Genomic DNA, 23,312 nt, shown 5'->3' with positions numbered 1-23,312 from the left:
AAGGGTATAAAGTTCCATTCCTCCAGGCTTTTTCTGCCTCAAAGCAAATAGGCTAACTTCACATAGGTATTGCCTGTGGGGAATGCAGTTAATCCTTTTTGAGATGTAGGTACAAACCCTCTATTATGAACTATATTTTCAACTGAGTATTTACATTTCCAGGTATACCATCCAATAATGTACAAACCAGAAAGTTGCAGAAACTTGGAGCATAGTAAACTCCTACACAAGTATGCTCCAGAAGAGCATACAATGGGCTACGTTATGATCTTTGCTTACTGAGACCAAATGGAACAGAAACACGGTGATTTTACTTTAATGGTGAAATGCAGCTGAGTTGAGTCTGATCACCGTTCTTAAGTTTTATGTTGTCAGCTTTACCATCTTCTTCTGTGTGACAGCAGATTTTAGCCTACTTAGTTAACTGCTAAGGTTATGCGTCAGTCTTCAAAAGACAAATAAATCTGTGCAGATATAATGGATGGTGATCACTCTACAGAGAAAGGAAGGGGTAAAAAAAACGGCTTCTGAGCAACACAAATCCAGCATAAAGCATGTTGTCCCAGAGAAATAAAGTCAGAGCTGTTTGACCAAAACTCCCCAGACCCTGAGTCAGAACCAATGTTTCATAAACGCATGTTTGACAAGATTCAGAGTGCCAGCTGCCTTTCGCCTAGCCAAATATCTTTTCTCCGGCCCCTACTGTGCTGCTTCTCTGCCTATTCGTTTCCATCTCCCGTTGTTTCCCATGTGGGCTCCCCCAGCCAGCCAGCCATGTTTCCCGCTGCCCAAGGATCCTGAGGATCACTCTCACCCCGCCACTTTCTGCAGCCCACACGTCCCACTCTGTCACGTCTTCCTCCTCAGCTGTCCCATCTGGCACAGCTGCTTTCCTCTGTCTGGGGTTTCTCTCCAGACCGCGGGGAGGCAGAGGCCAGAGGGCAGAGCCAGGGTCTGGTGAGGCACAGAGCCCCGAGGGAAGGGCTGTGGCCAGCCCCAGCCTCACCTTCCTCCTGGGCATCCCAGCTCCGATCAGCCAGCCCTCCGCAAACACAGCAAGACCCGGAGAGGCCACCGCTTCCACAATAATGAACCTGGATGCTTTGTTCCAGCAAATTCAGCTCACAGAGAAGCAGGCAGGGGAGAAGAGGCGCCTCATCCAACAAGGTCTGCGCCATGGCCGCCATCTTGTGGGTCCAGCGGCAGCACCGGCCCCACGTAATGGCCGCTCCATTTCCTGGAGGAAGAGCGGGTGGCCCCTCCGCGCCGTCGTGAGGGGACTCCTGCCAGGGAGGGCTCGGCAGGCAGCCTGGCTGGCCGCCTCTTGCCAATGGCGTGGTTTGTTAAGAATGTCACTTTTCCAAACTGAGCGCGCACTCTTACAGGTTTTTGTTGTGTTGCAGCTAAGTGCGACATAAATAGAAGTTATGAAAAAATTAACCAAATAAAAGAAGAGCTGAGCGCTGCAAAAATGAAATTAGAAACGAAGGTAAGTAGGCATGTTTATAGTATACATAATAATGTAATACATTATATTTACAAATATATGACCTATTCTTTCAGGAATAGATTCATAAACACTTCCAAGGAGCGTGCTTCCCCTGCTGAACAATGCAGCGTTGAGAAAACATACGCTGTGCATTTCTGTAGTGAAAAAAGGTCTGACAATGTCTCCTCTCACACAGCTCACCCTTCACGCTGGCTCCTGGCTGTGGTCAGGGGCTCGCTCACCTCAGGGATAGGAATATTTCCAGGGAACACTGCCAAAAACTGGAGGGCACTGGAGACAGCATGCGTGTGTGTGAAAATATCTCTGCTCTGAGGACTCCTGCAGCTGGTTACAGCACTTTCCTTCAGACGCCTGGAAACTGTTCCTTTGGTGCCCGCTGCCATCCACTTTCACAGAAAATATATGGAAACATTTCCTCTGTTTACTTCACAGGTTCTTGAGTCATATCCTAAAGATTTTCCCATGAGCCCAGGCTCACAGTTCGGGCTCACAAGACCTAAGAGTTTTTCTAGGGATGCCAAAGACAGAAGTTTCTGAAGTCCATTTGGTTTTCCCTGAAAATGAAGTCTAAATATCATCCCTTGTGCTCTTAAGTATCTGTGCCGGCAGAATGTGTACGCACCACAGGAAAGCATATGGAGCCTCCTTTGAAGTCAGAACTGTTGTATCTTATCACTTAAATAAACATCTTCAAGAACTTTTGGGGGATTACCTCACCTAGTTGTGAAAATAAACATTTGGGGGATGATTTTCGAACAGGCTCTTCTTCCCTTTGTAGAAGACTATGTCATATATGTAATAAATGTCATTACTGCAAGGAGTTCAAAATAAAAGAAAACTCATTGACAAATATTACTGGTTGCAGATTGAGATTAATCAGGAAAGCAGTTACTCATGTGCTTGAATTTATGCATGCTGCAATCTCAGAGCCCAAAAGCACTTTAAAATAGTAACTATTTAACCAACACATTGTATCTGGGTGTTGCTTGTTAGGTAAAGGCCTCTGTAGTCTTGCTCATAAATTTATTTATAAACATCAAAATTTTATGTTTATATTACCAATTTGTTATTGATGCACTGTGATTTATAATTAAGGTTTAGGTAGTAGGTACAGAAAGTCCCAAGAGTAGAGCCATTATTGTAAATGACTAATGGGAAGAGCTGAAGAACTATTGCTAATTAAATCTTATATGTTTTACCCACTAGGATTAATAATATTCTCACTGATGTCCACAAAAATATATTTTACGAGGTTGCTTAGTCTGACATTGATTCATTTATAGATAGAAAATGATACAGAAAACAAGCAGAATGGAAAAATGAGTTTCAATCAGATTGTATTTAGGTTTAAAGATTATATAGTTATTAAAATTATTTAAAGTAATTTATTTTTCAGGACAGGAATTAAGTTTACATATGTCTACAGTAGTTAATGTAATTCAAATAATATTAAATAATGCTGTTCAGCTAATGCTGTTCAATTTGTCCTGCACCAAAGAACTGCACTTCTTTATAAGCCTACATATCCAAGCAAATGCATGCACAGCAGCTTATACTTGACCACACAGATGAGAGTGTGTTCAGAAGTGTTCTGACATCTATTTCACAGACACTGCCTGGGGTCAATCAAAGATTCCTAGGAAATGAGTATTTTTTTTTGGTCTGTTTTGTAAAATCAGGTAGCATGTAATTAGAACCCAAATTATAGCATTTAGTTTTTAATGGCTCAATGATTTCTTAAAAAAAAATCTGTTATGAATGCATAGATTAAGTTGGCATCTTACAGAGAGAAACTACATTGCAGCTAGTTATGTTCAGTAATATAAATACAGTGGTATAAGACCATCTACTCTCTTTGAATTAGCATGTAAAATAAATATTTCCGAGCCAAGCACTTCCTGGACATTTAGCATGCCAGACATATCAGGGATAAAGAAAAAATCTGATCCTTTCCTTTCCAACTCTCACATTGTAGTCTTAGGGCGTTTGATTCCACTACACTCCTCCTGTTTTGATCGATGAACTTCATCTGCACTCTCCAAAATCATCTACATTATATCATTTTACAATCTTTTCATTTTTACCTCTGTAATATCGCTATTATTTGGTCTGCACACACAAACAGTCATGTATCAGCCTGACTATTCAATTTACTTCTTGATACCCTGTGCCTTTACACTCTGTGGGCAATTCCACTAATTTTATTTTCCCTACTTATTGTTCTGAGTATTACAGTCTGAGTCATTCTCTCGACCTCCTTTTCTCCAGTTCCTCAGATGAATGATTCTCATCCTTCAAGACTCTTCAACACTTAGATGTTCCCTATTCATCTCCTGTTACAGTTTATCCCACCATATATCTTAACTTAGGTTAGACAATGATACAGTAGAGGCACTGGAAAATAGAGAGGAACTCTTCAGCAAATTTTGAAAATGCAATAGTTGAACAGCATACCCTTCTATCAGATAAACTACTGTTTAAAATTTAAAAAACTAAACATAAAACTATATGCAAAATATAGTTGAGGTTTGGGAGAATTATGGTCAAACTGGCTTTAACCCATGAGCTAATTTCCACTACACTTCCTTAGATCAGCATTCCAGAAATTGTGCTCAGAAAAATATAAGCATATGCCTCTGTCCTTTGCCTGTGCAATAGCAGCATTGCAGAGTTGATGGTGTGCACAGCCATTCAGCCAGAAAAACTCTGTTGGACCCCTGTCCCTCTTACGTGATTGTCTGATTTGCTACATGATAAGCTTCACGCAATTAGATGGAGGATGCTGTATTATGCTGGGTAAAGATCCCATGTGACCAATATTTTTACTGGCTTTAACATGAAAAAATTTCTCCTAAACTGAACAGACTATAAAACGCTATTTTAGATAGATGGACAAGCACTAAATGTGTCTTTTAAAGAAAGGATACTTTTCAAAAGCTTAGTGGTACATTGGAAGATTACTGGGGGAAGAAAGAGCTGTTACGCTTTTGTTGGGCCAGCAGTTATGCCAGCTGTGTTTTAATTGGACCAAGATCCTTATGTGCAATATCAAAGTATATGAAACAGCAAAACAATAACCTCACTTTCTAAACTTTTTTTTTTTTCTCTCTTGGAAGGTTCAGCATCTGTCTGAAAAACAGTTCTACTTAGAAATTCTGAAGAAACGTGAAGACAGCTTAGAAAAACAGAAAGCTGAACTTACTAATAAAAAAAACAATCTTCTTAAAAACTTTGTACGTTTCCAGCTACGGTATTCAGACAGCTCTTTTCTACTGTATGAGAGTAGTCAGCTTTAAAAATTGAAAATATGGAAGAAGTAATGTTTTAAATCTGGAAAAGAATTTTATTTTTTTGATATAGCATACTTAACAATGTAAATGTAGATAACTTCTCACTGTTAATTTAAAACATGATCTAAGGTAATGTATGCTGCAGTTTATCTACAAAGCTAATTTAACATTCTTGACTTCATTTCTAATATCTGCTATTGTATAACTGAATTGCAATTCTGACACGTTATTTCCTTTGTGAAAGAAAACTGGGAAAGTCTCACCTTACCTTGGACTGCCTCATCCATAATAAAACATATTGAGGAGGATCAAAATAAAAACTCGGGGAGGCTAACACCACATTTTAGGAATCCTGACATACCACACAGTCTCTTTGATGCTAGACACACCTAGTCACCTCTTAAAAGGTAGCTACTTGCAACATACAGAGACAACAAGCTTTTCAGTTCTCTGTTAACCTGAATATTGTTTTCCTCTTACTTCATTGTGGATCCTGGGATCTGCAAATACTAAGACATGCCACAGATAAGTAGTCTTCTCTGCATATGTGTTCGTACTTGAAATCAGCAGAGCTGAATTTTCAACATTCAGTGTGAATCACCAGTATTAACCATAAATCTTTAGGCTGATATCCTTTTAATTAATATTTCTCCATCATCCAAAGCGTTCCCAATCCTAAGTATATAAAGAACGAAAGAAAAATAAGTATTATTAAGTATCATAGAAAAATTATTTAGCTGTAAAAGTGAAGTATCCTTTGAAGAAGTGTAAGTGTGCAGTTTCTTTTAATTGTTAACCAGTCAAGTTGGATATATAGGTTACAATTTCTTTCTTCCTGTATATAGAGGTCATTTCTTTTTATTTAATTTAGCAATCAGTTAAGATTTTTTTTAAAGGCATTTAATATTGCCTTTCTCTTTACAGTTTTTTTTTTCCAGAAAATGAATCAGTGACTTCCTATCAACTATAGCTTTCTTGGTAGTTATTGAGGGAGTTAAAGTAAGTCTGCATTCTGCAGAGGAATAACACCTTTATTTCATTTAATGCCAGTCTAAGAAAAGAGTAGCCATGCTATGCTACTGACTTTAAACAGAACTTTCTACTAATTTCAATAAAGAGTTGAACTAAAGCTGCCGGCACAAGTCTGTAACATAATGTAGTGATTTTTTAAATATTTTTTTTATTAATATCTCCTTCACTTTTCCAGAAAAAAAAAAAAAAGAAGAAAATTTAAAACAACGAACAAAATGAGAGCTGTAAACTTTTTCCATGTTCTCATAAGTCAGGAAAAAGTAAATATACTACATTTATACTACAAGTTTAAGGATAAACAACAGTGTGCTTCAGTCTGCCTAGCTTAACAAAGACTTCCTTTTTTTCACCTGAACATTCAATTTTCCCTTTCTTTTTTTTCAGACAGACACAAAGAGAAAAATGACTGAAGAGGAAGATAATTTTACTAGGGAACTAACAGAGTTTAACAATGAGTATGGACTAACAAGTAATAGAGATCTTCTGATTAAAAAAAAAGTCAAGACTGAAATAAATGATTTAGAGAATGAGGCAGCTCTGTTGAAAAATGGTAAGTCTTATATTAAATTACTTTATCTTGGAATACCAGAGAATTAATACAAATCAGTAAAATATAGCTGTACAAAACAATAATTTTGATTGCATTCCCTTGCTGTCTGGAACTGCCTCTCAACACTAAACTGAAAGAGCGTGGTCTGACATACCACATTACACAAGCATAGTTAAAGCCTCTTCTATTCCCTGTCCTCTTCAGTCCTTTCTGACTATGAGCACTATGAGAAGAAGCAGCACACGTGTAGAAGTGGCTCCCAATGTCTAGCATCAACCAGCACAGCGGTGCACTGTCGTACATAACGTGCTGTACTAGGTTTGCAATGATTATAATCACCTATGGTTGAGCTATGTACATTTCCTTAGTTTCAAAAGAATTATATGCACAGATGTCTTGTAGGACTGGTGTTTTCCTGCCACATAACTTATCTTGGAGTTAATATACAGAATATGACATTTCTCAGAACAGAAAGTCAGACTGAAAAGGAATCCTTCAGCAAGGAAATAGGAGTCATCATGGATCACAAGCTGAATATGAGTCAGTGACACCAGAATGCCAACACCATACTGAGATATAAACATAATTCTGACCTCTAAGACATGCAAAATAGTCCTTCACTCTATTTAGGGCAGTTAAGCTCTTAGCTGGAGTACTCTGCATCTAGTTTTGGGTGTTGCACTTCAAGAAAAACTGTGCACCAGCTGGAGAGAATCCACATGGGACCAGTGAGAGTGATCAGAGATCTGGAGAACACGAGAAGGAAAAAAATTAAAGAATTGGGACTATTTAAACTATGGAGGAAAAGACTAATGGAAGATGGATGTCAGTCCTCAAATCGTTTAAGGATTCTATAAAAAGGAAATTAATATTCTTCATACCTATAGTGAACTGAATAAAAACAAGTGTAAACCACATTAAGGGAGAGTCTGGCTGGCTGTTCAGAAATCTTTCTAAGAACAGGGAACAACTGAAACACTCTGACTTAGGAGATTCCATTACCAAAGGAATTAGGAGTCTCCATTACCAAAGATCTTTATGAATACCTTAGACAAACATCTGTCTGAGGTACAGCTGATCCTGCTTTCAGGAGGAGAAATGCAGTAGATAATCCCCCAAAGTCCCTTCCAATTTCATGACTCTATAATTCATCAAGTGCCAGCACTTTGAATTCCTGATACCTGATGTAAAGTTACTGAAATATGACTATTTGTTTGAGTTGTACTTGGTGGTACCTTCTTTCTGTATTTCCTGTGGCTCAGATTCTGATCTACAACTGAAAAAAGTCTCTATTTGGTGGCACCTGTTAATTTCAATGATCTATTTTTACATATTCAGACAGACATGATCAATCAAACGGTGTCTCAAAGGTTAGATTAGTGGGACATGAAAGGTGACTAATATTCTTCTCTGGGTTCAGTTGCTGTCTTGATTTCATCCTTTTAAACTGCACCTTTTTTGAAGTACAACTTGCCTGTCTTTCTGTCTGCTGCAGTCCTGACCACACTCACAACACTAAAGAGAAAAGTTTAAATAACTCATAATAAGGAAATTACATGAGGACCTCCAGCTGTCAGGGAAACAATCACAATTAATTCCAGATGCTGTCAATGGTCAGGTTCAAATGTCCATAACACCAAACAAATCAAGTTCTTTTTAGTCATGCTGAGAGGCGTTTGTTCACCACCTATTCAATAAGTCATCTTTCTTTACAGATGAAGTACCTCTAAAGCAAAACATTTGTAATTCTTTTTATACCCTGTCAACAAAATATGTCAAACATCTTAATAACATTAAAAAACCATTTTCTTTCACAGTTATGAACACATTATATGACATATAATTTCCTGTAAACTAGGTTTTATATGACCGCCTTTAGTTTTATATTTAAGGTTCTTTTTTACTTCCTGAAGATTGGTGGAAGCTGTTATGAATATTTAAGATTAGATCACGACGACTAAAAGTGCAATGCATTTTAATTTAAAATATATTTTATTCTTAGAAATGGAGTCAATGGAACATAAAAATGTTCAGTTAAATACACTCCAGCTGCAGAAGAGTGAATTAAAGCAGTATTTATTTACCCTCCAAAGCGAACTCAAAGGTATGCCTGATAATCACTTGTTATGATAATTATTTGTGGCTCAACAAATGCTTCTGAAAAATCTTTTCTGTCAAGTCATTTTTCTCAAGAAAAAGAAGTCGTAGAAACAAGATTTTGATATATTTTTACATTATGTAATATATCATTTTTAAACATGGTTATAACAAATATTATGGATTTCAATAAGATTTATTTTAAATGTCAGTGACACTGAGGCCTACAGATTTGCTGAATTGTAACCTATAAATATGAAAAAGAAATTTTTACTTAAAATTAATTTTTACTTACTTATATACTTAAATGGAGAATTTAGTGTTTCAAAGTGAACTTAAAATCAACATAAATACAGTTTAAAACCCATTAACCTATAATTAAATGACATAATTAAAATTCAAATGCTTAACAAGCAACATGGCTTAGACTGATAAAGACAGATTTGGCCCAGATGCTAAATCTCTGAGTTGTAAATTCAACTATCATCTCTTTACTAATCAGTAAAAGATTGTGCGGTAGTGTATGAAAGTCTGTGCATAAAAGCAGTCTACACACAAAGCTGTGTTGAATACACAGTAAACTCTATCAAAGAATCAACTAAAAAGTTACAGAGGGAACCAAGAAAGGATCTGTGTCAAAAGTGATCACAAGCTATAGAGATGATTTTGAAATTTGCATAAAAAATGTGATCTAGAAGTAACTTTTTTACAAATGTGTAAATAACATGTCACAGTGAGAGAGCTAAGACAGAAAGGCCATAAATCTGGTCATAAATTGTTTGGGAAAAGGAATGAAATTTTCTAGAAGATTGCAATATGCATACCAATTACAATAATAACAATAAAAAAACCATGTTCTTTATTTGGATGTCTTTACCCTACAGTTTCACAAAGAAATTTTAGAAAAGATAAATTTAGAAAATGTAGGAAGTCTTTGAATATGGATGATTAATATATATTTATAAGGTAATTGTTATTTTATCTTTAGACCTTGAGAAAGTAATCAAGGAGGCTGAAAGAAAGACAAAAGATTTAGAAGCAGAAAAAATCCAAGTCACTGAAAAACCTCAGACTGATCCTGAATGTTTACGGTAAGAGTTTCATGTTAATAAGTGTCTGAATTTAATTTTAGGTCTGTAACTACAGACCAGTCCTGATGGCAATGACTATTTTACCTTTGCTGTACCATACTTCTTTGAAATCAGATCATTCATTTTTATCACAGAACATGAATTCCTGTCTTTTATTACAGCCTTTCACCCTTACATGCATACTCCAGTGAACTAAAAACTGAAAGTGTTTGCAAGGAAGTCAGTCAAACCTGGAGGAAGAGCAAAAGACTGCTCCTTGCGGGGAGGGCCAGTTCTGAATTTTTTGTAAAAACAGTGGTGGCACACAGAATACTGATGATCTACGCACTGTGTACATACTTCTACTGACTGGCTGCACAACCTCCCCCAGAGCCTGGTTACAATGGAATGGATTGGCCACAATAAGCTCCTTGGGTCAGGTGGGCCTTGTATTGAAGCTACTACATTTAGTAGATTTGTTCTATGATTCCTACCATCAGTTCTAGTTTGTCTTCTAATTAAGCTAGGTTAGAACAAAACTTTGAAGATTTAACCAAGACAGAAGATCTTGCACAGACTCTCTTAATGAATATTGCTTCCCAGGAACTGAGTGGTAATGACTCATTTCTCATCAGTTTGCTTCATTTATGTTTTCACTATACAGAAAATAACGTAGTGTTCTTCAACAAAAAACATCCCAATGAAGAAAGCCCCATATCACAGAATTAACCATCTTTTTCCTATTTTATGGTTTCAGATGAAAGTGCCTGTGGATATTTAAAAATATTTAATAGACAATGCAAAGGAACTCCTCCTAGAAAAGCTGGTCCAAAATATTCTCTAATGGAAATTGTTAGGGAAAACACCACTTTTGTTACCATCACTTTTTTTTTTCCCTATATATTTCTGAGGTTTTGACATTTTTTTTTTTCTGGAAATTTTCTATGGAAAAATAAAATTTTGCAGACAATTGAACAATTTTCTGAAGGATGATTTGGTAATGGCCCATTTGTTGCTGAATACCCGTGTTTGAAAGAAAATGATATATCAGCCCTATTACTAAGTCTCTTCAACCTCTTACACGGTGTTGAGACATGGCCAAAATTCCCTCAGCATAAAAATTAATTAGCTCACAATTCTGCATACAGTAGCAAAAAGTTTGCATTCAACATATACATAGAAGACAGTGTAAATATTAACAGCAGCAATTCTGTAAGACAACATGTTATAACTCACTCTTTTACATTATTTATTCCGTCATGATATATTAGGGTTTGTGATACATGAGGTTGTCAACTTCCTTCTAAATAACATACTTCCCCTGGCGCAGTTTACTGCCATGATGTCACTTAATATTCAAACTGGTGTAATTAGTTTCCTATAACAGGTTTTCTATGTAAAAGGTACAGAAGTAGCAAACATTATATTAATTTAAATCCTCAGCTCTGCCACTGATGGCTATGAGATCCTAGGCAAATCATTCAGATACACGTACGTCTGTCTGTCTATGTCATGAAATTAACTCACAGCTCTGTGGAACGAGACTTTGGGTTTATCTGGGTGGATAAACAGTGGATAAAATATATTAAATTCCATTAACTACAAAACCAGCAAGTGTCTTTTACAACCAAAGCAAGAAGGATTATGAGGGGTTTTTATTTCATAAAATTTATGGTCAAGACAAGGTTACCTTATTTGATAATTGCACGTAGTGCAAAACATAAAGTGCTCTTACTACTATCACAAAAAGCAAGTGCTCCTTGAGGGATAATAATACATTGAAGAAGTTTTCTTTACATTGAAATATTTTTTCATTTCAGATACTGGACAAAATTTAGGGCAGATTTGCCTAAATCCTACTTTTATCTTGCACTTGCTTTTGATCAGAAAAGCTCAATGCTTTGGAGAGAGAGATAGTCCTGAATAAGTTAACTCAGATGCCAGAAGCAACACAGCTCTGTTACTGTACTTCTGTGCCAGCACTAACAGATTCTGCTTTTTGCTAGAGCTGAGCAGGCAATCCTCATTTGTCTACTTCTGTATGTCATAGCACTGTGCTGCTTAGAATTATCCCAAACCATATCAGACTCATACAACTCTATAAATTCTTTTTTTTTTTTTAACAAAACCTACTCATCACTTCTTGGTTTGGACTACTGAATTAAGAGAATGAAAGGGAATTTAAAGTATTACATGCTATAAATAGTGGAGTATATAAATAATCTCTCTGGAGGTACCTAATCTCCCTCTAGTACCTGCAAGGAAGTCATCAAGGAAATGCAACCAGGATCTGCACTGTGGGAGAACAAAAGACAAAAAGCAGAAGTTGAAACAAGAGGTTTAGAATGAATTTAAGGAAAAACTTTTTAATTGTGAGGATAGTATAGCAAAGGAAGAGGTTGCCCAGAGAGGATGCATAGCTTTCAGACTTGACTGAATAAAGACCCGAGCAACCAAGTCTGACCTTGTAGCTGACCCTGCTTTGAGAAGGACATTGGGCTAGATGACCTTATGACATCTCTTCCAGCCTGAATTATCCAATGAACCAATTATCATTGTGGATTGCACAAGAGAGAGAAAACAGCCCATAGATCAATACACATGCACTGGCTTGTGCCTTCACTGCTCAGAGGCATTATCTGCAACAAACCAGTCATCTCCACACTGCCTAGCATTTGGTGAGATCGTATCTGCTCTCAGCCCCTTGTAGTGTCTCTGTAACATTAAGATGTAATGCTGTGTATATACACATATTTTCCATTTAAAATGCATGAAACACTTTAAGGACTTACATCCAGCACAGAGGAGTGCTACTTCAAAATGACAATAGCTAGCACGGGTGTTGCATGCCCTATGATGTGCCACAGAAGTGTATAAGGGACCTGGAGTGCTGCAGCAGAGCACATGCCGATGCAGCCCATGCCAAGGGTCTGGAGCAGATCCTTTAGTGAACTACCCCACCCAGTCCTGTGGGCCAATTGCCCTCTGAAGCCAATTTGAGAATAAAGAAGAATTCATGCAGTGTCAGTAAGAAAAACTAAAGTACCGGGCACTAGAGGTGAACCAGGAAGCCCTCCTGACAGTCTAAATACACCTTTGGCACTTGCGAAGGACCTTTTGAAGCCAAAGTGACAATTAATGCAATCTTACATGTATATGTTAATAGGAGACAGGCTTTGTCATGTTAAAATCAATATGATTCAACCTATGGTGTTTAAGAAACAACTCTTTTTAACGGTATGAACTTTTTTCCCCATACAGAATCTATTGCAAAAATAGAATTTTAGTTTTTACTGAAAATCATATTTAATATATATAAAGAGAAGAAAATTTGAACACAAGTAATGTGGATCAAAAATACATATTTTGTTTCTATGAAATAAGAACAAAATTTGACTCCTTTTTTACAGCGCAGGAAACCACACCACTCTTTTAATGGTAAAAATACCAATGTTTTTAATGTTTCCTCAGAACAAATGTGAGAGACAGTCAGCATCAATAACCTGATATATGTAGCTCCCAGACCACCCTGTAAGTCTGTTATTGTATCACATACCTAGTCCCAGCTTAAAAATCAATATCAAAAATAGCTGGCAAGGCAAGAATCTTCATTACAATTAAGTATATATCTTAAAGTAAATTGCATTTCAGCTGAAGAGTGTGGCCAGCTAATTCAAATTACAGCAATTAATCTTTGATCTGAGAAAAACGCCCTATTCCGTGTCTGCAGTTTCATAAAATTTCTTCCAAATCCATCAAAAAATTACAAAAGGTCATGAGAAGCACTCACCGATTCTAACAGCTGCTGGTGCTGCAGTTATAGGCTTGTTCTAATACACATCAGATACAGGAAATATCTAACCAAAATTTGAATGTTAAGCACAGAAATAGTTATGGATAATACACTGTACCGTCTTCCTCAAAGCAGGCACCCTGGAAATCATAAGTCTCATGATAAGGGTGCGTAAGTCAGAGAAATAAATATTTAAGAAAAGAGGGCTTTTTTTTTTTTTCAGAAGACATCTGCAATTAAAATCAAAAGCCTAATTTTAATCATCTGTTCTGCCAATGCCAACCCCAAATACAAAACAGGAGGAAATAACGTTGGCATCAGCTCTCTCGAGTCATATTTCCCTGGCAGGTAGCATCACCTAAGTGGAACAATACAAGAGTCACGCAGAGAATAACTGATACCAGTAAACTTCCAGCTATGTCATTTCCCTATTACACTCATTGTAATTACTTACTATATTAATTATTTATCTTCTTTCATGTTAAAATTGGTATTTTTCACACAATTCTAAAGATAGACTAGGGATGAATTGTTTCTTTGAAACCTCAGTTTCTGTTCTACTTCAGAAAAGCAGCAGCAGAAGGGAAATGCATGAAGTCAGCTTACTTTGTAAATATTTCAAGGCTTTGTATACTTGCCTAATTCCTAAAAATACAGTATTGCTTCTCATACTTCATAATACAGAAAAAGAAACTCCATTACCAAAATTAGGAAGGAAAAAGCGATGCTTTCTTTCATACAAATCATATAAGAAATATGTTCATTAGAGCTGAGCAAATGTTTCACACTAACAGTGGACTGCCTAAGGCCATGCATGGTTCTGGTGGTTTAAAAACAAAATATTGCAATTCAATTTTATGTTTGATTTTATAATCAGGAAATATCAACCTCTGCAGTAATGCATGTGGTTCAAAATGAGTTTTTTAATGACAATCTCCTCATTGATTTTTTAAGCTTTTCTTTTTAATAGCAGTGCCCGGTGGAACTATTATAGTTTGAATTATGTTAAAATAGATTCCATTATAAATTGTAGTATGGATTTACAAAAAGTAGGTCAAATCCAACTAATGATATCTTTCGTTGATAAGACAACCTATTGGTTAGTTAAAGAAAATGCAAATGCCATCCACCTAGATTTTAGTAAAGTATTTGACGTTATCTTGCGTGGGAAACTACTAGTTAACCGGGGAAAACATATTAAAAATCTTCAGTGAGTAAGGAAATTACTAATAGAAATAGCAGTAATAGGTCTGAAAAAAGTAATTTTGGGGCTGAAAGACGGTAACTATGATCACAGCTAGTCTTGTTTAATATTTTAAATAAAGAGTTTGGAATAGAAAGTGTTTGAAGACAATAGTGTAAAACAATTGAAACACTCTAGATCTTGTAGACTAAGTAACAAAAGAAGAGGAGAAATTTAATTATATACAGTGCAAGTTTATGTACAACTAAGGACTTCAATAATAGGTACCTGGAAGCAAAGGAGAAGAGAGGCCTGAGCATATTATGTAATCAAAAGACAACTATAAGCATCAAAAGTAAATATAGCAGTGGAAAAGATAAAAGCAAGAGGTATTTCCAGAAACAAACAGAAGGGTGTAAGAATACTGTGTACGAATCTCTCACCTGCTTTTCAAGAAAGATGCATTCAACCTGGAAGATGAGTAGAGAATGGAGAGCTCATAAAGTAGAGGGAAATGAGGACATTTCTAAATACTTTGTAGCTCTCAGAAAATTATATAATTGACACGAAGCAAAGCACTATACTATAGAGATACTAATTTTAGCAATAGAGCAGACATATTAATACATCAGGCTGAGGTCTGATTTTCCCTGTACAACAGAAAAATCAAGATATTTGAACTAGAAGGATCATTGACCCATACTTCTTTTCCCTCCTTTTCAATAAGAATCTTATTGAGCTCTAGAAACACATTTCAGTTTTGATGTCTCTGATGCTTGTACATTTTTTCTTTCCTGTGTAACTTTTTCTTATAGTTCCCATGGAAAGTAGTCCATATAACCCACACATTTTTCAAGACATAACTACTTTTATAAATAGTTGCCTGATAGCATTCACAAAACACAAGCTTTAATCAATGATAATTACGTATTTTACAATCAGCATTTGATCCAGAACAGTAAAAGCTGAAATTTTCTTATTTTACCCAGTTATTTCTATTCATGATAATTTACATTTGATTCCCATTGTTATGTAGCCTAGTAGCCTGTTCGCTTTCATGTTTCATCTTGTTGCTAGCATTTATTATTACTACTAGATCACTCTCTTAATTTTTGTTCTATTTCTGCTCTATCAAGCACATACTTTTATAATTTATTTGTTCAAATCAAGTGCTAGAGTTTATGTTTTGAGGTACTGAATTCCATTTAGGACTCATTTTCTCCCTTCCTCAGTCACTTGATAATAGCCTGAAATTTATTGACTTCTTCAGCTGTATCAATAGAGTTTTCTGTTTAGTAGCGTCAGCGAAGTGTAGGTATCTAGCAAAATCTTGCTCTCACTATAGAAACATGCACATTAATTTAGTCCCAGTATTGAACTGAGACTGAATGACCCCAACGCATTAGCTCTACTTTGTCTTGAGACAATAAACCGAAGTCTTCTATACTTTTCTTCAATCTCAATAAAGCCTTAAAACCTTGTTAAATGCTTCCCCTGACCCTTATGATAAAATTCAGGAAAATCAACGCGCACACGCTGAAGTTTTTATATAACTTCTTAGGAAACTTCATTTTGTACCATAAATTCTGTGCCCTGTATATCAGTGTCAAGCAATTCTAGTTTATAATATGCTCTAATGTTTTCCCTTGTATTTATGGTTAAAAAATAAAGTGGTGGTCATACACAAAGCAAAAACAAGGAGAAAAATTCTTTTACTTGTCTCAGCAAAACATAATCAAGAGACAGTGTGCTCCTTCAATAACCAGGTAGGGTCTTCCATTTTCACATTAAAAAAAAAAAAGCCTCTGAAAATACATATTCGCCCTGCCTTCTATACAAACTATTTCTTCTTTGAGACCTCTTTACATACAACTTTTCCTGGAATGCAAGTTTGAGCTACTGAAGTCGATCCAGTAACATGAGTTTGTGGATCATTTTCGGAGACACCTGTTTGACAATAACATTATTTTCATCATAGTTCAATTCATAATACCAGCCTGTATTGATTTCACAATTATTTTTCCTATTTGCCTTCTGCATATACAGCTGAAATTCAAGAAGTCTGCGTATCAACCACAAATGCCAATGACATTTAATAGCTGTGCTTATTTCAAAGCTGCAAAATCGATCATCTTCAGTGATCTCCTTCTTCATCTCTTTGTCACTTCTGGCATTCAAGAGTAATGGAAACCAGACCACTGATAGCAGAGCTCAGTCTAGGGCAACTGAGCATCCAAAAAAATGCTGATGCTGTTGTCCCACCTAGATTTAAGGCTAGATTTTGCTCTTGCTATTTATCTTGAATGTTTTTCAAAGGAATAGTCAAACCTCCTTTCACAAATATGGCATTTCAACTCCAGCTTTTCATTAGAGCCCATTCCTTGTGATACTGTAACTTACCAACACACTACTAATCCAGTGCAATGACTTTTCTGAAGGATATGTTTTATTATCAACAGAGAGATCAAAATCCTAAAGATAAAACAAAAACAAAGAACATGGAGAGCCAAATGTTAATGTGATTTTTCAGAATAATTTAAGATATTTGCTTTTTATCATAGTTGTTAGGAGGATATAATTGTCATATAAATCCTTGGTCTGGCAAAAGGTACATCTCTTTCCATTTCCGAAGGTGACAGAAAACCTGCCCTCCATCTAGACAGTATAGTTTCATGAATAATTGGTTTGCACATTCAATCTGATAGTGGAAAGATGAATATGAATATCCTGCTTATCTTAAATGTAAAATGAAAAAGCTAAATTTGCTTCCAGGTTAAGCATTTTTTTTAATAGTGCCATTGTCTCACATTCCTTCTGGTAAAACTTCATCATTTATTCAGCAACTCAGGCGTCTCCAATGCATTAATTGTGTAGATTGTAACCTAACAGACAGCCCTTGTTTTGCGAGTATAATATTCCTGGCACATACTTTAATTATCTGGCTTCTAAATAAGAAAGAAGGAAGACCTGAAAGCAGAATCAATTGATTAATGTAAAAATTAAACACCCCATTTGAATGAATGTCTTTTATCACCACTACCCCACGGTATGTAAGAAGTTGTGCTGTCACCACATTTAAAAGCTTTATAAAATATTTTAAATAAAATTTTAAAATCCATATGCAAAACATTACAGTTGCAAAGCCCATCATCAATAGTAATTAAGTCACAATCCCAAGACACAGATAAGCAACTCTTACTGCTTATCTTCCGGTTGTTCTATCCTCAGTGTACACATAACACGGACTGGTATCAGTCTTAGCTGACTACTAGCAAACAGACTATGCATCACTTTTACAACGTGGAAGACAATGAGAGAGCGTTTTCTGTGAGATTAGCAGACTATGTCTTTTCCTAAACTAAATTAGGCAAAGTAGGGCTTTTATTTGTCTTAAACAAATTAGGGTTCTAACATCACACTAACAGAGAACACAGAGAAAAAAAATGAGGTGAGGCAATGAAGTTAAGCTGATTTAATCAAGATCAGAAGCTGATCTTAGACCTTGGAATGAACTTCTCTCAATGAAAATGGTCTGTAAACTAGGACCGTACTACAGTACACTGAATATTTCATATCTTAAAGTGTGGTTCAAAATCTCCTTTTGTTCAAACACTTGTATATCTTATGAATACCGGATAAATATTTCTGAAAGAAGAGGCATTTACTCCTTTGTAACGCAAACACACAGAGCTCATAGTGTTTCCATATTGATGGTGATGGTAAGACACATTTCCTGCAGGAACAGCAAAATTAACTTAAGGTTCAGTCTTATGATATTATTCTAATGCCACATGGTGACTCAGCGATTCCTCTCCTATGAAGCTATACCTTTTACTTTTAATAAAGACATTTTCTTCTGTAGAAAACAAACTCTAGCTGCAATAGGGCAGCTAAACCAGTGCATTATCTATATAATAGGGTTAAATAATTTATTCCCTATTAAGTCTATATGGTTGCTACCTCCTCTTTCAACTTCAGAAGAAACTCCTGGCTTGATGCATCAGTTTAGCTGTTTAATGAGATGCAGAATATATAGTTTTCTTCCTTTTTTTTTCAATCTGTTTATATATCCCACAATATTCCCATTGATTGCTGAAACTGTATAAGGGTAAGCAACTTCAGCTTTCTCGTTAATGCTTTTCTTCTGACAGCTGTAGAAAGACTCAGTATAATCTCATCATCTTGTAGTCATTAGAATATGCTCTCACACAGATTTCTCTCAGCCTACCGATTGTTAATTTAAACCTCTACAGTCATTGATGTGCGAAGTTTAGGTGTCTCCTTTTAGCAGGACTAATGTCTTACACATTTCCCAAACACTGATATTTCCCTTAGAAAGTCTTTTTCTATAGAGGTTTTTTTCCCAATTAAATAGCATTTTTTTCTGGTTCCCAAAACTCTGGATTTGTGAGCCTAGTTCCTAGACAGTGTTAGGTAAGTCAAGTCTTCTGCCTCTTTTCATTCTATGAAAACATTTGCAAAGGAGCTGCAGTGCTTCAGGAGCTGCAGCAATTAAGATTTGTGTTGCAAAGGTTTATTTTGTTAATTGTTTCCATACTTATAACAAAAATTAGCCAAGAGCTGTTTATAAAAACTGCTTTATGCCTCAAGGAGGCAAAAGAAAGCTCTATTGCTGCAAGCATTACTGCTGTGAATATCTCCACTCATTTAGGAAAATGAAACAGCACACTACAATTTTTTTTGCTGAGCATTTCCTGTGGATCCAGAGGTAGCTTCCTATATGGTGCTGGCTCCATGCTCTCTGATTTCCTAAAAGGTTTTAATGTTAAGCTACTAATATTCTACATTAAAAATAATTGTAAATAATACTTTTTGCAGATAATTGCTACTAGTGTCATTTGGGCTATCATATAATCTTGAAAGAATGAAGAAAAAATAATGCTCTCTTGAATGCAAAAATTGCAGTTTAAACATTAGTCCTTACTGTAGAAAAGTTGGAGAATTCCTGGGTGAGACTATTGGGAAAAGTCAGTAAGTGCTGAAGAATAACAGAAGTGGGGAGAGAATAGCAGCAACCGCAGAAGAGCCTGCAGAGGGGTATGAAGCAATGATTGCACAGGAATGGCTGCTCAGGGTCAGGCAGAGGATCCATCTAACCCAACATTCTGTCTCTACTAGAGGTTACAAGTAGATATCCCGGGGAAAGCAAGAACAGTAACATATGGTACTTCCTAAGTATCAACTTTCAAATTCACATGTTTAAATAAGGAAGATGATGACTAATGAGGCCATAAATCTTTCATAGTTTATGAAAACAACACAGTCCTGAAATTTGTCTAACAAAGTACTTAGTCAAGATGCTCTTTGCAAAAACCCAAAATGTGGTTTTCTGAAGTTCCTCACATTGCCATCACAACTACCAGTGCTGAATGAAATCAAATGAATCTGCAGAAGGGCAGCATATTGGACTGCCAATTACAAAACTGGCAAAATGAAATCCTGATCATGCAAATAGATCAATGAGGGTTTTTTCATGTAAGTCAAACAGACAACCAGGACCAAAGCTGAAAAAAATAATTACCCAAGCACCAGTTCTCTGATCCAAAGAATTATTTGGTTTTGGACACAGGCTTAAGAAAGAATTGGAAAATTGCAAAGATCATGATTGGGAAAGTATCTGTGACACTCTTCGAACAGAAATTGAAATTCTGCAAATGGTATGCCATTTTCATTATGCACTTTTAAGTGTTTGATAATTTTACTTTTAAGGGTGTAATTTAAGATGATTAGCAGTGGGTTTAGATAAGCAGACTTTTTTACTATGTACATAGCCAAACATCCTTGCATTACTGGTGCACTCCAATTCTTACTTGTTTTAGCCTATTATTTTCAAATGTCCAGGAATATAATTTATCACAGAAAAGAGAAGCACAGGAAACAATTTAAAGATACATTTTTAGCACAAGAAAGACTTGTTTGGGGGAGTAGTACTAATCATCAATTTCTTGAAAGCTGCAAAAGATTGCGCATTTAGGAGCTAAATTAATATTTACCTCCAGCTGTCAGTTAAATGGAAGATGGAAGTATGGAGAAATGGGACGATAATAGCATCCTTTTATGTAATATTTTATTTTGTCCACTCAACAAATTACTTACAAAAACTTATTAAAATGTGGTTTTTCTCTAGATGTGAATCCTAGCTTCAAATTTCTTGATTGTCAGTCTGTGTAACAAAGAGAAAAAATATTTTGAAGTCCCATTTTTGGAAATAAAGAGGTATATAAGGTTCCTTTCAGAGCCCTTGATCTTATAGCAGTCTTCCAGTACCTGAAGGGGGCCTGCAAGAAAGCTGGAGAGGGACTTTTTACAAGGGTATATAGTGACAGGACAAGGGGCAATGGCTTTAAACTGAAAGAGGGCAGATTTTGATTAAATATAAGGAAGACATTTTTTACATTGAGGGTGATGAGGCACTGGAACGAGTTGCCCAGAGAAGTTGTGGATGCCCCATCCCTGGAAGTGTTCAAGGCCGGGCTGGATGAGGCTTTGAGCAACCCGTAGTGGAGGGTGTCCCTGCCCATGGCAGGGGTGTTGGAACTAGATGACCTTTGAGGTCCCTTCCAACCCAAACCATTCTATGATTCTATGATTGAGCCGTATGAAGATGCAGCTGCCACTAGCATCAATAGCAGAGTAACAGTTACAGGAAAGTTGCATTACTCACTTATATGATGACTTTCAAGTTTCTGTTGGAGGAATGTAACTTATTTGTACTTTATGAAACAAACAAACAAAAAGGCTCATTTTTTAAAAACTCTGTAAAGAACACATGCATTATATTTCATTTTCTATAATTCAATCCTTTTTTTTTCCAGAATCTATCACAAAAAAAGTCTTCAAACAAGTGAATAATAAGTGGCATATGATATGGAGCATCATAGAAGCTAGTCTGAGTATTTTAAAACCATTTTAATTACTCTATCAGGTTTGCTTCTATTTCTTTGATTAAACCACAGTTTGTGTCTGCCTTTACTTTTCATTAAAATAAAATTTTTATTCATTTACAAGTGGTGGGTATTTTGTTTTTTATCCTCAAATTCAACAGCTATCCATCTTTAGTTTCCTCTTTTTTGCCCGTAAATAGACAGTACATCGTCCACTACACGTACAGGTGAGTTCCTATATAACCAGGTAATATTTTTTAGAATGAATGCTCTCCTAATTTTAAGGTAGTGATGTGGTCTTATTTGAGAGGAAGACTACTATCACCATCAAGAAATATTTAACAGGAGCACTGACTATTTAGTGTATACCCTGACAATGCAGTTCGGTAACAATCTCTCTGAAACAGCTTAACTCCAGCAACACTGGATGATAGTCCAGAATAGTTTCCAAATCTGCTGATCAGTAAATGCCTGCAGTGATGGTAAGGCAGTCCATTACTTGTCTTCTGATCACATCAGAAGTCTTCTTTTCTTCCTCTCTCACAACACACAAAACACTGAGTGCTATCTTCAGCACTTGACAGCAAAGATAAAACTGTATTCTAGACAAAAAGGCCACATTTCTAGGGAATTGATGAAGAATTCCCGCTGAATAAGGAACCCTATTCATTCAAGCATGCAGGACATATAACTGCTAAAGCAGTTCCCAACCTCACAGTAGGAACTGACTTTATGATTCAGGTGCTTACAACAGGACCACGTAAAAACATTCCCTCTGCTCAGCTGCAGTACACTCTGTGGTCATCGTCTTATCACATCCAACTGTGTGTGAAAATAATTTTCAATCTGCTTCCCACCCAGGGGATGAGATGGATAACTGCTCTTCACTAGTTTTTCTACAGCCCGAGCTCTCCAAGCTACAGAGGGTGTTTGTCACGCATAAAACTGCAAAAGATGTTTTATTAAGACGGGAGGAATAAATCACTTTTGGAAGCTGACCAAGTTCTGCCTGTGATGGAGAGTTTTTCCCTCTTGGGACATAGCTGCAGTTTGAAGTCTGGCAAGGTTTGATCTGCAGCACTGGTATCAAAGAATATTCTGATCCACTGAGTTAACTAGGATAATTTCAAGAGGTTGGAATTATCATTCTTAATAACCAGTGCTGTTGGAGCTGACATCCTTGTAAGGTTTTTTTTTTTGTCTTTTCTCTGAGAGAGATCCTCTCAGGACATGCTTAATTTTAAACAACTTAGTCTCTCTGACTTCTGTGGGACTATCTGACTCCTTTAAAGTTGGGCAACTACTGCTTGTGGGCTTTGATCAAATCCAGGGCATATTGCAAAATGATAAAGTTGCATATCAGAGTGTCTATAGACAGCTAAAGCAATGCTGTTTCTGGGTTTAATTGCTGGAAAGAGATATAAATTTGGGATTTGCTAGGATGGCTGAGTTTATCCTGATCATTTTATTCATTTAAGGGAGATTGCTTATGTTAAGTGTATTGGTTAATCCACCAGGAAAACTTATTGTTAAACTTCAGGTTTATCTGCTTGTAGTCGCTTTTATTTATAAGAATCCTTGCATCTCTTTTGCAATTGTCTCGTATTTATATAGTTGTTCTGTCCATATAGATTAAATACTCAGATATGACATGAAATAGAACTCATTGGCTTATACCCATGGTCTACATATACCTTTCAGCCCTTGCCAGGAGAAACATCATTCGATAACTATCAATAAATAATATAAATTCATGTCCCTAAGTAGCCTGAAAAAACATCTGGGGAAAAGAAATATGGTAAGACCTTTCCAGAGATACTTCAGATTCCAGGAAACTAGCTGCAACTTCAGTTCTTGGGGAGTTTTTGTTTGTTGTGGGATG

General features: G+C 36.2%; 1 protein-coding gene across 1 annotated transcript; it reads left to right on the top strand.

Annotated features, from left to right (window-relative positions):
• Positions 1-1,088: 1,088 nt before the first annotated feature.
• Positions 1,089-21,394, top strand: CCDC172 (coiled-coil domain containing 172). Its single transcript, XM_009990840.2, has 8 exons — positions 1,089-1,167; positions 1,404-1,489; positions 4,627-4,743; positions 6,217-6,382; positions 8,385-8,486; positions 9,468-9,570; positions 20,116-20,203; positions 21,362-21,394. Exons 1-8 carry the CDS (start codon positions 1,089-1,091, stop codon positions 21,392-21,394), a joined length of 774 nt encoding a protein of 257 aa, XP_009989142.2.
• The last annotated feature ends 1,918 nt before the right edge of the window (positions 21,395-23,312 follow it).

The sequence above is a fragment of the Tauraco erythrolophus genome, chromosome 9 (assembly GCF_009769465.1).
Source record: "Tauraco erythrolophus isolate bTauEry1 chromosome 9, bTauEry1.pri, whole genome shotgun sequence".
NCBI classification, from domain to species: domain Eukaryota; kingdom Metazoa; phylum Chordata; class Aves; order Musophagiformes; family Musophagidae; genus Tauraco; species Tauraco erythrolophus.
Note: the sequence above shows the minus strand (reverse complement) of the source record. Positions and strands in the feature narration are given on the sequence as shown.

What these genes read in the sequence shown, in the direction of transcription:
- CCDC172 (XM_009990840.2), top strand. Translation starts at nt 1,089, where the DNA reads ATGAACCTGGATGCTTTGTTCCAGCAAATTCAGCTCACAGAGAAGCAG. An exon ending in GAGGCGCCTCATCCAACAAG is followed by an intron (nt 1,168 to 1,403) that starts GTCTGCGCCATG and finishes GTTGTGTTGCAG; the next exon opens with CTAAGTGCGACATAAATAGA. An exon ending in CCTCCAAAGCGAACTCAAAG is followed by an intron (nt 8,487 to 9,467) that starts GTATGCCTGATA and finishes TTTTATCTTTAG; the next exon opens with ACCTTGAGAAAGTAATCAAG.